The following is a 14,871-nucleotide window of genomic DNA, read 5'->3' as shown; positions in this document are numbered from 1 at the left end:
TTTATTCTCAAGTCAGTGCTCTGAGAGAATGTAATAATATAGATGAATAGTGCCTCACTATGGTCAAAATATATTCACATGAATATCTGATTTAACCCTTATAATAACTGAAAATGTAAGGTCAATAGGACAGGCATTATCTTCTTTCTTACAGAGAAAGGGGAAGTTCAGGGTGTCTATTAGCTTACTCATGAGCAAATAAGTCTGCTAATAAGTGGTATCATTCAGGGGTAAGTGCTCTGGGCTCCGATAACAAAATGTTATGGACTTTCAAGTTAGTGCCAATGAAAAAGCCTGCAAATAGATACTAGTCATTTATTTTGGACTTTGATATATCCTGCTGTGGCATTTCCTCTTGCCATGACAATGGACTAGTTGGAATGTGCCAAATTCAAGGTCTTTAAGGAGTACCTGGTGCTAACAGCTTTTAAAATCCACACTTCCACTTGCAATACTTCTGTATGTTTTCTTTAGAAGAAAGCAGAAATTTAGAAATTAAACAAATCAGTCTAGTGATTGCAACTCCAGAATTGGAGTTCAGAGCATTCTATTCATTCAAGGTGAGGTAGTATAAAAAACAAAACAAACAAAAAAACAAAACAAATGATAGGTAGAAAGGAGACAAAGGAAGAAAAGGGAAACTGTAGCTTTAATCTGAAAACCTTGGGCTAAAATTCCTCATTCCTTTTCTCCCCAGACCAGTTTTCTCTCCTAGTCCTGTCACTCCCAAATTCTTGAGAAATCTGTAAATGTTAAAGTTACTGTAAATTCACTCACAATGTTAAAGTTACTGAACATTCACTTACTTACGAAAATTGCCTGGTGCACTGTGAATTTGCCTACGCAATGTACTAACACATGTATTTTTAGATTAGATCAAACAAAGGGAGATATCATATTTTAAGGCATCTGTAATATAGGGTACATTACCAAGGTTATCTGCTGATCAGATAGAAGAGACAATGTCAACCTAAAGACCCTGAGAATGGCCAGACCCCACCATAAACTGTATTGTGATCACCAGGCTGATGTCATACCCACATACCATTCCATGCCCATCCTTCATAAAGCTTTCCTTAGAAGTCTGAGATTCCAAAGCACTGCTTTTCACTCTCAAGATAACTGGCATTCTTCCCTAAAAATATGAATAATCACCTTTCACTTTTTTATATATATATATACCAGAGATTGAACCCAGAGGCTCTTAACCACTAAGCCACATCCCCAGCCCTTTTTTGTATTTTATTTAGAGACAGGGTTTCACTGAGTTGCTTAGAGCCTCAGTAAGTTGCTGAGGCTGGCTTTGAACTCACAATCATCCTGCCTCAGCCTCTGGAGCCATTGGGATTACAAGTGTGTGTCCCCTCCCCCCCAAGTAGAGGTTTCTTTGCCTCCTCAAGCACCCTAATGGTGATAAAGACATGATCTGTCACTCAGCAAACACCACCTATGTGAGGCCACTCATTCAGTATCCTCAGCTATAAAATAAAGGAATTGATCCAAGTATTATTTTTCTCTTAGTTCTAAAATTTTGTGATTTTAAAACAAAAAACATTGATTAGATATGTTCAATCTTAAGAAAAATGTATTAATAAGAGGGTTTGCACACATCAACTATCAATACTATGATATATGCAAATTATTGCTTGAGCATACCCACAAAGATTCTACTTCAGTTGAAATAAGCCAGCAGGATTGAAAACCACTTAGCCAATATTTTGGTAGAGGATCAACAACTGGACTAGATTTTAAACTCATGTGCTTGTAACTTAGTCTTTGAGAAATTAGAATAACCTGGCAAAATGTAAGTTACTCTTTTCTTTTTCTACCAAGAATGAAGACTCAGGCTTGGCATGTAGTGGTAAAGCACTTGCCTAGCATGTGCAAGGCCCTGAGTGTTTAATCCCCAGCACCATAAAACAAAAAGAATGAAGTCAACCTTTCAGCAAAGCTGATTAATATATTTTTTTAAAAGAAATACTTAGTGCTCTTTGGAGCACAGCATTGTCTTAGACATCATGAAAATTAAAAAGTAGAAATAATTGATCCTCTTTTGTGGATATAAGAAACAACTATACAATAAATTGATTTTACTGATAAGGAAATTGTACATAGTTACTGTACAGATTAAAGCAAGATAAATTTAATTGGAAGGGGAGAATCAGAGAAGCCTTCTTGGAGGAGTTGAGCTATAGAGAATGATGGAGAGAGTTTAAGAGAGCTCCCAGACTGGGAAAATGCTGTGTGAACAGGTCAGGAGGCCAAAATTAAGATGTTTATTGACAGATGATACTGACTTGGTTAAACTTGAAAGCCAGCCACAGATTTCTTAGAGATCAGTTTGGTCAGTGGGATAAACCTGAGAGATGTTTCATAATCATTGATGGCTTTATTACCAGCCAGTCCAGCTTCAGTTTATAATGTGTTACATTCCTGAAAACAACCTTACAATGCCAAATGACATAAAATTAAGTAAAATGGGGAGACAGGAAAGGAGGGAGGGTCTGTTGCTGGCTGGCTTCAGATCCTTATGCACATTTTGTCTCTGGATCTCATTTAGAAAATTAAATAGGATGTAGATGACTTCAAAATTTTTTTAACACTTAAACATTTATGATCACTGGATCCCAGCCTTTCAGTACCTTTATGAGATTCCTTAGTAATGTTTTCAGTATTCTCGTTGAGCTTGTTCCATTAGTCCTTGGCAGATTTACCTATAGTTGTTTAAAAGTGACTGTTTACGGTGGGGATCTCACATGAAATGGGCCCTGCCCTTTGGTAGTTTTTTGGTTTTTTTTAATCCAAGAGTTGGAATGTGGGTCAGACCTATTTGCATCTCACTCACTTGGAATCTCATCCAAACATCTCTTGGGAAAACCCAGCGCTTTGGGTGGCAGTGTAATAATGTGTTGAAAGAACCTGGACTGGGAATTGGAAAACCTGGTATTTACTCCCACCTCACTACTAGAGTCTCAGAAGCCAATGGTTGTCAAATAGGCTTGAAACCCTTCTGGCAATTTTTTTTTTTTTTTTGGTATGTAAAAATATGAAAGCAGAGAGACTCTTGTTTGAATTTTAACTTTGTCTCTGTGTTTGGGGATAAGGCACTTGTCCTCTTTGAGCATGAATTTCTCAACTGTAATGAGCATAATTTCATCTCCTCCACAGGATATTGAAAGAGTTAAAAGAGATGACTGTAGAAGTATCTGGCACAGGAGACCTGGCAAGGAGTGACCACTCAAGTGTTAACTGAACTGGATTGAAAAACTGAACATTCCTCACAAGGAATGCTGTGAAGATTCAGGACTCAAGGCTGTTATTCCTATGGGAGCCCAAATGCATGAATTTTCAGTTGTTGGTGCTGTGGCTGCGGTTGTTTTTAACAACAAAAAAACAACAAAAAGTAATTCCAACTGCTTTGGTATTTAAGCCTTTGAAATAACATCTTTAACACTGATATGGTATAAAATTTTGAGATAATGACTGGTTTTGTGTGGGCCCCCCCCCCCCCCCCCGTGTGAGATAAGGATCTAAAATGCTCCTTCAGCCCCCTCCCCATATCAATGCCTTTGCAGTTAACTTTATTGATTCATACATCAGAGAAAATACATTCTCACAACTCTTCTTCCCACCACCTTTTGCAGTAAAGCATTAATTTACTTACCAACATTTGATTAAACTCTTAAGGTTCAACCCTAGGAGGAGGTGGCAGTGGACAAAGAATTATTGTCATTCATCATCAACACATTTTAGACTTCCCCTCCAGTTGCCTATGAAGGATTAGCATTTTCCTGAAAGGAGGAGGACAGAATAAATTGCATCTACGGCCAAAGAACTGCCAACTCCTTTCAGCTGGGGGCACATACCGGGAGCTTTTCCCATATTAGTCAGCTTTATCTCAACTTTTGGGCAGGGCCTACATCTGAATTTCATGGGTTTCAGGGTCAGGCAAAACAGAATTGTAGGGTTGTTGAGGTCAGAGGCCACCTCTGTCAAAGGGTAGTGACCTTAACAGCAAGAGGTAGTCAGGCCTCCTCTTTCTCCCCCACTGCACCCCACCCCACCCCAATGACTTCATTCCAGCCAGTGCTTGGCTCATTGCTCCTCCCCTGCAGAGCTTTTTTCAACCTGGTAATAAAAAATCCTCCTGTGACCTGGTATTTTTTTTTACATTATTATTTTCTTTGTTCTTTTTTCTATAGAATGACCAAGTCTTGGACCTTGATAATGTATTGGATTGTATGTACCTTGGGAAACGATAGAGAGGAAGCTAGTCTGTTGTTCATGTATAGTGGGTGGAATGCCACCTTGGGTGCAGAAGATGATCTGATGCCCAGCTTAGAAACCGCCTTCATTTAGTGAGCATAAAAATTTCCCAGAACTTCTGAAACTCTCTGGGATCCCATTGGATTCTTTTACCACGGTCAAGGTTGATTTAAAAACTGCAAAGCCGCTTAGGACAGGGGAATGGGGGTGGGGGTGCTGTGGGAACAAAAGTAGTGAGGAGGAAAAAGACAATGTGCTATAGTAGAGAGGGCACAGAGGGACTGGGGAGTAGTTTTCAAATCACAGTTCTGCCCCTTAAACTGGGTGACTTTGGACATGGCACTCAATTGAACATGAGTGATTTTACCACTGACACGGCAGAGAGGTTGTGAGAAGTGGAGATGGTGCATTGATTGTGACTGATGCACCGTAGATCCCAAGAAATGAGGACTGCGTGGATTAGGGCAGATTGGTTTCAGCAGTGTGCTACAAACCTCTTGGTATGAGGTGAGAAAAGAGGATCGCAGACTCCTCTTTTGACAGTTGTCCTTCTGCCTTGACTACATTTCAATCCTGGAAAAGACATTTTGCAGTTTATTGTTTCTCAGGGGTGTAGCCCAGGCCAGGACATTTTTGGATATCATCCCTCCCTCCTAGGGGCACATTTTGACAGTTCCTTGAGAGTTCACTTTTTTAAACTTTTCTCAGGCTCTTCTATTCGGAGACTATTATAAATACCAAATAGCAGTGCTGCAGCTGTTTCTGAGGCTGATTCTCTCTCCCCTGCTGTCACGGTCAGACCTCATTCTTTTTCATAATAGATCCTAAACGACTGGTTTTAGCTCTTGAGGCATTTATGATGAGAAAGGGAGGCGTAAAGCTGGGGAGTCCTATTTCTCCCACCCACTAGCTCTTGTCACCCACACTCCTTTCCTAGCAACAGCTTTTTCTTCAACTCTGGCCCACATCTTCCGCCCCACCTATACCAGCAGCAGCAAAACATGGGGGTGAGAGGGTTGGGAGGGGGACTGAGGTGCAGGAGAAAAAAGGGGGGAAGAGCATCAGGGAGGAGACAGATGAGGCACAAAAGGTTCTGTCCCAAGGCCTGCATCCACACTGGCTGAGCTCAGGAGGCTGCCAAGGAAGCAGAGAAGTTGCAGGTTAGAAGGGCAGGCAGCAAAGTGGCAGGGAGCTGGTGTGACTGGAGGGCCGACAAAACTGTGTGGTAGGGCCAGGTTTGCAGTTAAGGGAGAACTGCACAGTGCAGGCTGCTGTGAGCGCCCCTACCTGCACAGGGCACCGTTCACCACTCGCGACAGACTGGAGCCCTGTGAAAAAAACAAACTGGCGAACAGGTTCAGGCAATAGTGGTGCTCAATGTTAGAGCTTCAAGATGGAAGGTTTTGTGGTTTTTCAACCTTGACCACATCTTGGAATCACCTGGGGAGCTTAAATACTGATGCCCAGGTCACAATCTGGGTCAATTATCCTTCTTAGAGTAGAAATGACCCTTCTACAACCTATGTTTGGTAGAACCAGGATTTGATTTCAGAGTGTTTTCCTCCTAGGCTCCAGAAGACTTATAGTAACCCCTTTTCCCATATCCCCTGACCCTGTAATAGGGAGTGTATTTATACTACCTCCCTCCCTAGGGTTTCCTATTTCAAAAGTCTACCTTTAAGAGGTACAAGAAATTGGGACAAATATTGTCCCATAGAGAGCTAAAACTCCTTCAACAGACTTACCTCTACCATTTTGAAGGACTTCAAGGCAAAAATTAATGGCAATGCTAAAAGGAAACTTTCCAAAGAACACTCTCCAGAGTGGTAGAAGAGAGGGTGGGGTCAGACACGAGGCAGGGTAGGGCTTTCCTGGTGATGGTGCAGGTGTATGGGCTGCACTCATGGGCATGAACCTTAGTCCATCTTGGCATCAGTTCCTGGAGCAGGCATCTACTCCTGTGGCTGCTTCCCCGAATCGCTGTCCAGCTGCCAGTCCAACCCATTCCTTTCTCTAGCTCTCCGCCCTCCTTACCCAGCCCTGCCAGCCCCAGTCCGTCAGCATACAGACTGTAATTTGGAATGTCAGAGACATATAACATGCTTGTTGAGGTCCAGAGCAGGGAGGCAGCCCTTCCAGCATCATACGAAGGGGAAGCCATGGTATGTCACAAGATTTCATCCCTCTTACCCCATTAGATTAGGCTAAATCAACAGCAAAAATTTTTGTATTGGACTGTGCCTGGATTGCAGTCTCCAAGGAGCCACAAACTCCCTTTCTGTCCAGACCAGGAGTATACCAGGGTCTGACAAAGGACACAGCAGGATGGATGCGAGGACACCACAGGCCTGCAACGTGGGTGAGCCATCCTGGCTGCTGTTCGTGACTTCAGCCAGCTTCAAGCTGGCAGAATTCTTTTCAGAAAAAGTCCTAAGAGGGGAGCGTTCCTTTATTGCCAAAACTCCTCTGTTATTTCTCTGACAAGTGACTGGCCCCTCTCCCAGCTGCCAACCTTGCCCATTCCCATTCTGGTGACTGGCTAAGAACCATCAGAGGGAGAGAAGGTGCTTTGAGTCATGTGCTCACGCAGCTGTTCACTTTCCCTGATCAGATCCTTCCCAGTTCTGAAGTTGAAGGTTTTAGAACAATTGGAAACCTGGGTAGTGCTCTCAGTTCCCAGGAGATGGGCACCTTGTGCTCTGGAGAAGACACCCAGTGACTGTTTGCCCTCATCTCAAGCTGCCTTCTTTTCCTCGGTGCTGGCAGCTCTGAGTCAGTTTTTGGTTGGTTGTGCTGTACAAGGAGGCACACATTCTCTCCCTTGAAAGTTCCTGGAGTGACCTCTCTACCCTTGGGCCTCAGACTCTTATTAATCATGATTATTTTTGTTGTACAGTTAATTACCTTGTGGCTGTTGCTTGCAAGTGGGTGTTGTTTGTTATGTGCTCCTGATACCTGGCTAGAGAATTTGGTAATTAATTTTTTTGTACCTAGTAAGTAAAAAGTTATACTTGACTACACCTTGTACATTTATAGAGCACTAGCTTTGAATTGCAAGAGAGCAATAGGGCTGGTCATCCTCATGTTATTTTAGTTATTAAATCTGAGAATCTATTTTTCCTCTCCCTTGCTATGGATTGTAGATGAAAGATCAAACTAATTTACCATCAGAGAATGAAACCCAACATTACTTTTTTTTTTTCATAGAACAATGTAGCTAAATATATTTAAGAGGATGCTATGTATAATATATAAATAATTTTCATCTTAAAATCATTTTCAGGTATAAATATGTTATATAATAGCAAGTAAGAGCTTGGCTTTAAATACATCTTTCAAAATGCAAATTAAATTGTCAAAGTCTCAAGGTCTTTAGCTAAGACCTCTACTACTGCCATTTCTGGGAATCTGTGGCTCAGAATTTCTCTGAGCTCCTAAATTCTTAACATTTGGGTAAAATGCAGTCTTTTAAATTTTCTATATTCTACTTCCCTAAGCCACAGAATCAAACTACAGTGCTGGAGAAGAATTTAATTCTTATCAAGTATTCAGTAATGTTGATGTTCTGTTCTAGAAGTTTATTAGCATTTAAAGCACTGCACTTGGAATATCTTTACACCCAGTGATCATTAAAGTATAATGAACTAAGTACCAGGGGAACTCTCAATATGCTGGTAGTGAAGAAGAATATTCTCTGTAAGAGCTGAAAGGCAGCCTTTTGCTCACATTAGCCATTATGCAAAGTGAGGACAAATTCCTGTATGAAGAACAGGTCAATTAGGCTGTAGGTACTATATTTATTATACTTAGTCAAGGACAGGATTCGTGGCCTACCTGGGCTTTAATGATTACTGCATGACAGGATGATAGGGAACTGGTTAAGCCAATCACACATGACACTTAGTTTTGTTGTGCTTACTTACACCCTAATGCATTTTAAAAAGAAAAAATAAAAAGAATGCTATTAATATATACACACCAAAGCCATTTCAAATGCAAAATGAAAAGGAAGCAGGTCATTTCAATACTTTTTATTTGAGTGTGAAACCATTCATATCTTGCACAAATGTACAGATAAAACTTTCCAGTTTAGCTGTAGACATGATTATCACACTGTGTGGTGTGATCAAAGATTTTATTTACAGAACAATTGCTAAAACATCCGATGTCATATTTCCATTTATTTCTTACCCATAGGGTAATAGGTCCACCATAATTGCTTGGTGCATTTTATAATACAGAAAGAAAACCTATGTTAATCTCTAACAAACCTCACAAATTGCTACAAATCTGACAGAAAAATGCCTACGAAAAAAAATTTCCAAAAGTACAATACATTTTTATTTCCACACATACACAGTATAGTATAGGCTCAAAGGCACAGCTTTGAATTTTTTTTTTCTCTATCAAAGTGTCGGAAATTATTATAGTCTTATGAAGGAACCAGGAAAGTTGTTTTCACACTTGGTGCTTGGTAAGTGAGAGTTTGGTCCAACCAGCTTCACAAAGTTAACACAGCAAAGCGGAATGTGATTCTCGATACCATAAATGCACATTCTCACAGAACTTAAAAAACCTTCTCCTGCATTTTGCTGACACTAGCCATTGTGCAAACTTAGGACAAATCCTTGTATGTAGAAGAACCGGTCCCCTACAGACCTCAATCAACTTAAGGCAATATAGAACAGGCCTCTTCCTTCCCTCAACAGTGCTTACATTCCAGGACAATGCAGGTGCCGTGGCAGATGTGAGTGTAACAGGGACCTAGAGTTTCCAGACACCTCCACTTAGCCCTGGTGCTCCGGGAAGCAATGCTGACACCATCGGAAGAGTGGAGGTGCAGAACGTGTCTAAGGGCTGTTCATTGTACAGAAAGGTGACAGACAGGTGGCCAGGTTCATTATATGCCCGTCCAAGAACATAGACCAGATTCTGTCTCTAGTATCCATCCTTCAAGACTAAAGAGCTTTTGTCAACAAGAAAATAAGTAGCCTACAAGGAATGGTTGCCAGCATAAAGCAGAGTCATGGAACAGAGGGAAAAGGCACAGCTTGGCCTGCCCAAGATAGTGCTCTATAGAAACAGTCAAGTCTGGCTTGGCTACAGGAACCCAATCCCACTGACGTTTAGTAAGTCCTGTTTCTGAACTAAAGTTTCTTCATCCTATATTGAACATCCTCCCATTTATTAAGATAATGGATGCTTAGGAACAGCCCGCGAGTTATGATGTATAGAGATAAAGTCTTCTGGAGGGTGGGTATTGGGTTTATTATTATTATTATTAATTATTAATATTAAATATGGATTCCTATGATAGCAGTCATTTAGCCCATCCTGTGGAGGCCTCTCCGTTGATGTAAGCAAAGCCAGGAAAGTGTTGCATGTGCTCGTACTCAGAATTCCTGCGCGTGGTCAGGGGTGTGTACATGTCACTAGAGTTTCCATACCTCGTGGAATGCACAGACGGGCTTGTGTAGCACGTGTTGGCTGTGGGTACCTCTGGCCATCGGGGAGTGACGGGGGCAGGATGCAGCCTGGGAGTACTGCTCATCAGACAAGGTTCCATCCGGGAAGTGGGGCTATTAAAAGGGTACTTGTTGGGGGAAAGAAATTCCACAAGGTTAAAATTAGCTTGAAGTCACATACACACAATTTCAGTCATGTTCACAGTTTAAATTTCTTGAGCTACTGTTCATGAGAGTTGATGGAATCAGTGAACTTCTGTAAGATGGAGTCTTGGTCTGAGGAAGCAATGAGTAGGAAAACTGCAAGAGATTCATAGCCAGTCTGTGGCTGGTGTTCACTCAGGTGATACTATTGGCTTTGCGCTCCTAATCTGAAAGATTTGGGGAAGTCAAACCCCAAAGGAGGAATAGCCCCATAAGGAATACCAGGGTGTGTGTGTGTGTGTGTGTGTGTGTGTGTTGATAACAGTATGTCCAGATAAACATAGATGTATGGCTGGATGGATGTATTTTATCATTAGTTTTGGAGATGTGACAAGTCCTACTCCATCAACCCAGCGAACAATATTGCCAAGTAAAACACATGACATAATTAAAAATAGCATTTTACAGTTGAATTCAATTATGAACTGCAGCCTAAAAGCAGGCTTTTGAAGAGAAAGCAAGTCAACAGCTTCAAAGGTTATTATTAGTGCCTATCATTTAGAGAACATCTTTCTTTTGGGTTCACATTCACTGAAAGATCTACAAGTAGGAAGTGGTAAATTATTTGGCTTGGTGTGATTGTGGAGGAAGGAGTCAGGATAAGCCAATGGAGGCGGCGGAGGGCGGGGGCTGGGAGAGGGCTTTTGTGCAGGTCAGAAGAACAGGTGTTAGTGGCTACAAGAAGAGGGGAAGCAGCTCTAGAAAGGATTAGGAAGAGAAGTGCCTGTGAAGTGCTGCTTCTTTTACATTCTTTTCTGTTTCCAAGACAGCTATGCAAATAAGCCCCTTTTAGTAGGATCAGAGGGGAGGAAGGGGAGGAGCGAAGGGCTCCCTTTGAAAGCTCCGATTTGCAGGCTAGTCAGCACAAAGATCTCCTTGCTGTGCTGAGGGCCACCCCAACAAGGACAGGAGCCAATCAACAATGATGGCAAGGACTGTAAGGAGGAGAGAGAGTGTGTGGATGTGTGAATTCTTCTGCTCCCCATCTGTCTTCCCTGACAGTTGGAAAGTGGCGCCCCAAGGGATTAGGTGGGAGGCTGCCTCCAGCGAGGGAGGCAGACAGGCTGAAACCTAGACAGCAGGAGGGGGTTGTGACAGTGGCTGCTCACTGTAGTCCAGGTGGACAAGGGAACCTCTCTGCCCCATTCAGGGGCAGTCTGAGGGAAGCAGGGGAAGACTCCTAGGCCTGAAGCATTGCAAAACCCAGCTGGCCAGAGATCAGGAAAGAGGGATTCCAACCTAGCAGCGAGTGTTTCCCCTAGGTAGGCCAGCGTGCCTTACAGCACAGCACAGCCCCCTCGCAATGAAGAGAACAGTCAGGAAAGAAGGAAAAGCGTGTAGGAGGTGTCTGGGGAGGCACCAGGCTGTTGCCAAGGAGACTGTGGACAGCACGCCAAGGCTTTCATACTCCCAAGTCAGATCAGAAACACTGGCGCCTACCCATGTGCTTTGCAGGATGCTATTGGTGTGGCAGCCATGGGCGGCCCTCAGGCCTGTGAGGTAGGCTTTTCAAAATCCCAGAGAGACTGACCAAGGAAACAGGATGCCAGCTGTTTCTTCCCCTTTCTGGTACTCTCCCCAGTGAGCCTGCTGGACACGTACACATGTCATATCATCTTGCCCCATGGTCTCTTGCTGGTACCGAGGCCACCCTCTGGTCTTGTGGCACACTGAGCTGGTCCTATCTGTTGCCTCTGCCTAGAACCCTTCTTGACTGCCCTGCCCCCAGCTCCTGGCACACCTGACTTTGGATCCTTTTCAGATCTCAGCTCAAATGTCACTTCTCCAAAAGACTTTTCTGGACATTTTTATCTCCAGAAGTTGAACGCCCCACCCTCCTTCTCTGAGGCCAGGACCTCACCATCCTACTGAATGGCTGTCTCATCTCCAGTGGGGCTTTGTTGTGTTCATACTGTATTCCCCACATCTGGCACGGTGTCTGGCACCTTGCAGGTGCTAAACCGTATTTGGTGAATGGACCTTGGAACATCACCACCAGAAAGAACTTTAGGGATCATGTGATCCAACCCCATATTATAGAAATGAACAAATTAGGACCCACACCAAAGGGACTTAGAGCTGGTGAAGGAGCTGACATATAAAATCAGTCCCACCCTGGGTAGCACATTTTCCCTATGTCAAACTGACTGCCCTAAACCAGGCTGTCCTGCTGCTGCCCAATCATAGGACAACACTCTTCTGGAAGCCAGCCTGAGAAGCTGCCCTCTTCCTTCACCAGGCTCCCTCCTTCCCCACAGACCCCAGGGCTTGGAATTCTGGCCTGGCCCCAGCCGGCTGGTTCTGAGGAATCCTCCCTGCTCCTGCTTGTGTAGGTAAAATGTCATGGTATGGACTGGAGCTTCTTCCCACAGAGCTCAAGAGAGTGTGTTTTTGTTCCTCGTCAAGGACCCTTAATGCAGCTGTGCCCAGAGGTTGTGTCATAGAGCAATTGCCTGGAAATGAGACTGGCTCAAAATATCTCCAGTGTGACAATACAATTCTGTTACCAATGAATCCAGCATGGAAAATTCTGTCCTGTTAGGTCAGCTAATTGCAAATGAGTCAGTGACTCGTTTTCCCCGTGGTGAAGAGACCATTGAAAGGAAAGAAGGCTGAAGTGCCGCTGCCTTGGCCTGGTGATTAAGAGGACCAATGAAACCACTATTTAGTCTGCTGGGAGTAGCAGGGGCTGGCCGGCCAGTGGCACCCTCCTCACCTTTCATACTTCACATCTGGTTTCACACAAGGTCCTTAGGCATGCTGGGCACAAACCCGGGGTCCAGAAAGCTCTGCCTGGAATAAAGGCACTTTTTGTTGAGGGCCTATAACAGGAAGTTACCATTCTCTGGGTCAAATCACAAGCTGTTGCTACCAATTTTAAAATGGAGAGAAATCACCAGCTACTGGCCCTTGAGAAAGGTACATGAGGGGTGCTTGTGGGCACATGTGTGTGTGTGTGCACATGAGTGTGTGTGTGTGGTTGAAGGTTCCACCAGAGGGCCATTGCATAAGTCCATCTCGGCGTGATCAACTCTTGGCCTCTTTGGAACTGAGTTAGGAAGTCTATTTTGGGAAATGACTCCCCACACTAGGGGCTGACTTCCCTACACTTGGAGAGGGAAGAATGAGCCCTTTATCCTTGCCCCTTACCAAATGGACTGCTACTTGAGTGAGGGGTGAAAGGTGGCCGAGTCTGGAGCACAAACTGTTTTCCTATGAAAGGCGGCTCTCACAGCACCCAAGTACTGCCAGGGCCCGCCCCCAGGAAGGCTTCCTCTTGGCCTCTTCTGGAAGAGGATGTAGCTCCCCAAAAATCTATCTCAGCCCACATCTGCTGAGCTTTTAGGGTCAGGATGAACTAAATTAATATATATGAAACACAGGATTCCCATGTAGTAAGTTTTTAAAAAGTTTTCATTATTATTAATGTTCTTCCTTTCTGAGTTGGCATAGGATCATGGCCCACTAATGATAGTCACTAACCATCTTGTCCCACTTCTCATTTTACAGGTAAGTGAATTGACATCAAGAGAAGGGAAATGACCTGCTGAGGTCACACAGCAACATAGCCCCAGAATGAAGATCCACTCATTCATTCATTTCATTAATAAGCACTAACTGAAAACCCACTAAGGGCCAAGCTCTAGGCAGGGCCTTGGGAATAGTGAGGAAAAAAGAACCCAGTCCTTGCCTTCACAGAGCTTGTTCAGTGAAAAAGACAGAAGTTAATTATATGATCACACAAAATGTATTAACATTACATCTGGTTTTACAAAGGATAGTAATATGTACAAATTGTGTTAACTGTGAGCAAGGCCCTCTTCTAACCTTTATCAACTCACTTGACCCTTACGGTGACCCTATGAAATAGTAGTGTCATTATCCCCATGTTTCAGATGAGAAAATTGAGGCACAGAGCTAATAAAAGGCAGAGTTGGAATTTGAACCCAGGGAACCTGCCTCTATATTCAGAGATCTTACAACGTTATGGTTGGCTTTTTTTTTTTTTCCTCCTTGGCCCAAGATACTATCCTAAGATGCTAAGAGTACCGTGGGCTACTTTTGGCCCTGGGCTGGTTTGGGCTGAGTAGCTGGAGATCTTGTGAGAGGTAGTGATTGGCTAACAAGGCTGGGTCTAAGCAATTCAGATGGGGAATAAGGAACAGTTTTCTGGTTCATTCTAAGCATATTCCCAGGCATACAGCTTCTGATTGATGAAATGGTATTTGAGCTCTAGGGCCCCTGTTCACATTCATGGCTGCTGACAGGGCAGAAGATTCCATAAGCATGCATTGAATGAGGCTCAGAAATATTTTATAGCTGTGTATCTGCTCTGGTATTTTCTTTTTGGTCAGACATGGGAATGGGGAGCTTGGGAATTAGTAGTCAACTATCCCTTGTTCACTTACTTTGATAAGAATGAGTGCTGTATAGTAGCAAAATGGTCTAAAATGATTCCAACCTTCCAGTGTGAAATCTCATGCATCTGGACACATGGATTCATAGGTTATGGGAATTCAAGCAGGGCTGGTAGGTTTACTTTTGTACTTTGGAGGAAGAAAGCAGGTATTATGCAAACGAGTCATGTAAACAAGGGCATATACACATTCTACATCAAAATTCATTTGAGTTAAAATTACTGTGAGCATGTAAATGCAGGAACGCATATGATCACTGCCCTCCTGGGATGTGTATATCAGTTTTTGCAGGCAAGCCCAGAGGCATTCATTTGCAGACGTTAACTGCAGTCACTCGGGTGCAGATGACCAAGTATGCTTCTTGAATTGTGGTTTTTCTTCAATTCAGACTGGTCATCCCCCAGTGAGTCTGATAGCGTGAATGTGGTGTTCACTGAGTCAGGATTGGGACAACTTGACCTTGGCTCTGGACAACTAAAACTAATTAGCCCTGCAGTAAATTTAACCCTGTGTGCTCA

General features: G+C 43.3%; 1 protein-coding gene across 5 annotated transcripts in view; it reads right to left on the bottom strand.

Annotated features, from left to right (window-relative positions):
- Window positions 1-8,353: 8,353 nt before the first annotated feature.
- Rfx4 (regulatory factor X4) overlaps window positions 8,354-14,871 on the bottom strand; it is a 99,392-nt gene continuing 92,874 nt past the window's right edge. For all 5 annotated transcript variants that reach the window (XM_076853253.2, XM_076853251.2, XM_077109243.1 and 2 more), the window contains one exon: window positions 8,354-9,859. In XM_076853253.2, the coding sequence (XP_076709368.1) occupies window positions 9,587-9,859 (273 nt within the window). In that variant the 3' untranslated portion in view covers window positions 8,354-9,586. The remainder of the gene's footprint in view (window positions 9,860-14,871) is intronic.

The sequence above is a fragment of the Callospermophilus lateralis genome, chromosome 4 (genome assembly GCF_048772815.1).
Source record: "Callospermophilus lateralis isolate mCalLat2 chromosome 4, mCalLat2.hap1, whole genome shotgun sequence".
NCBI lineage: Eukaryota > Metazoa > Chordata > Mammalia > Rodentia > Sciuridae > Callospermophilus > Callospermophilus lateralis.
Note: the sequence above shows the minus strand (reverse complement) of the source record. Positions and strands in the feature narration are given on the sequence as shown.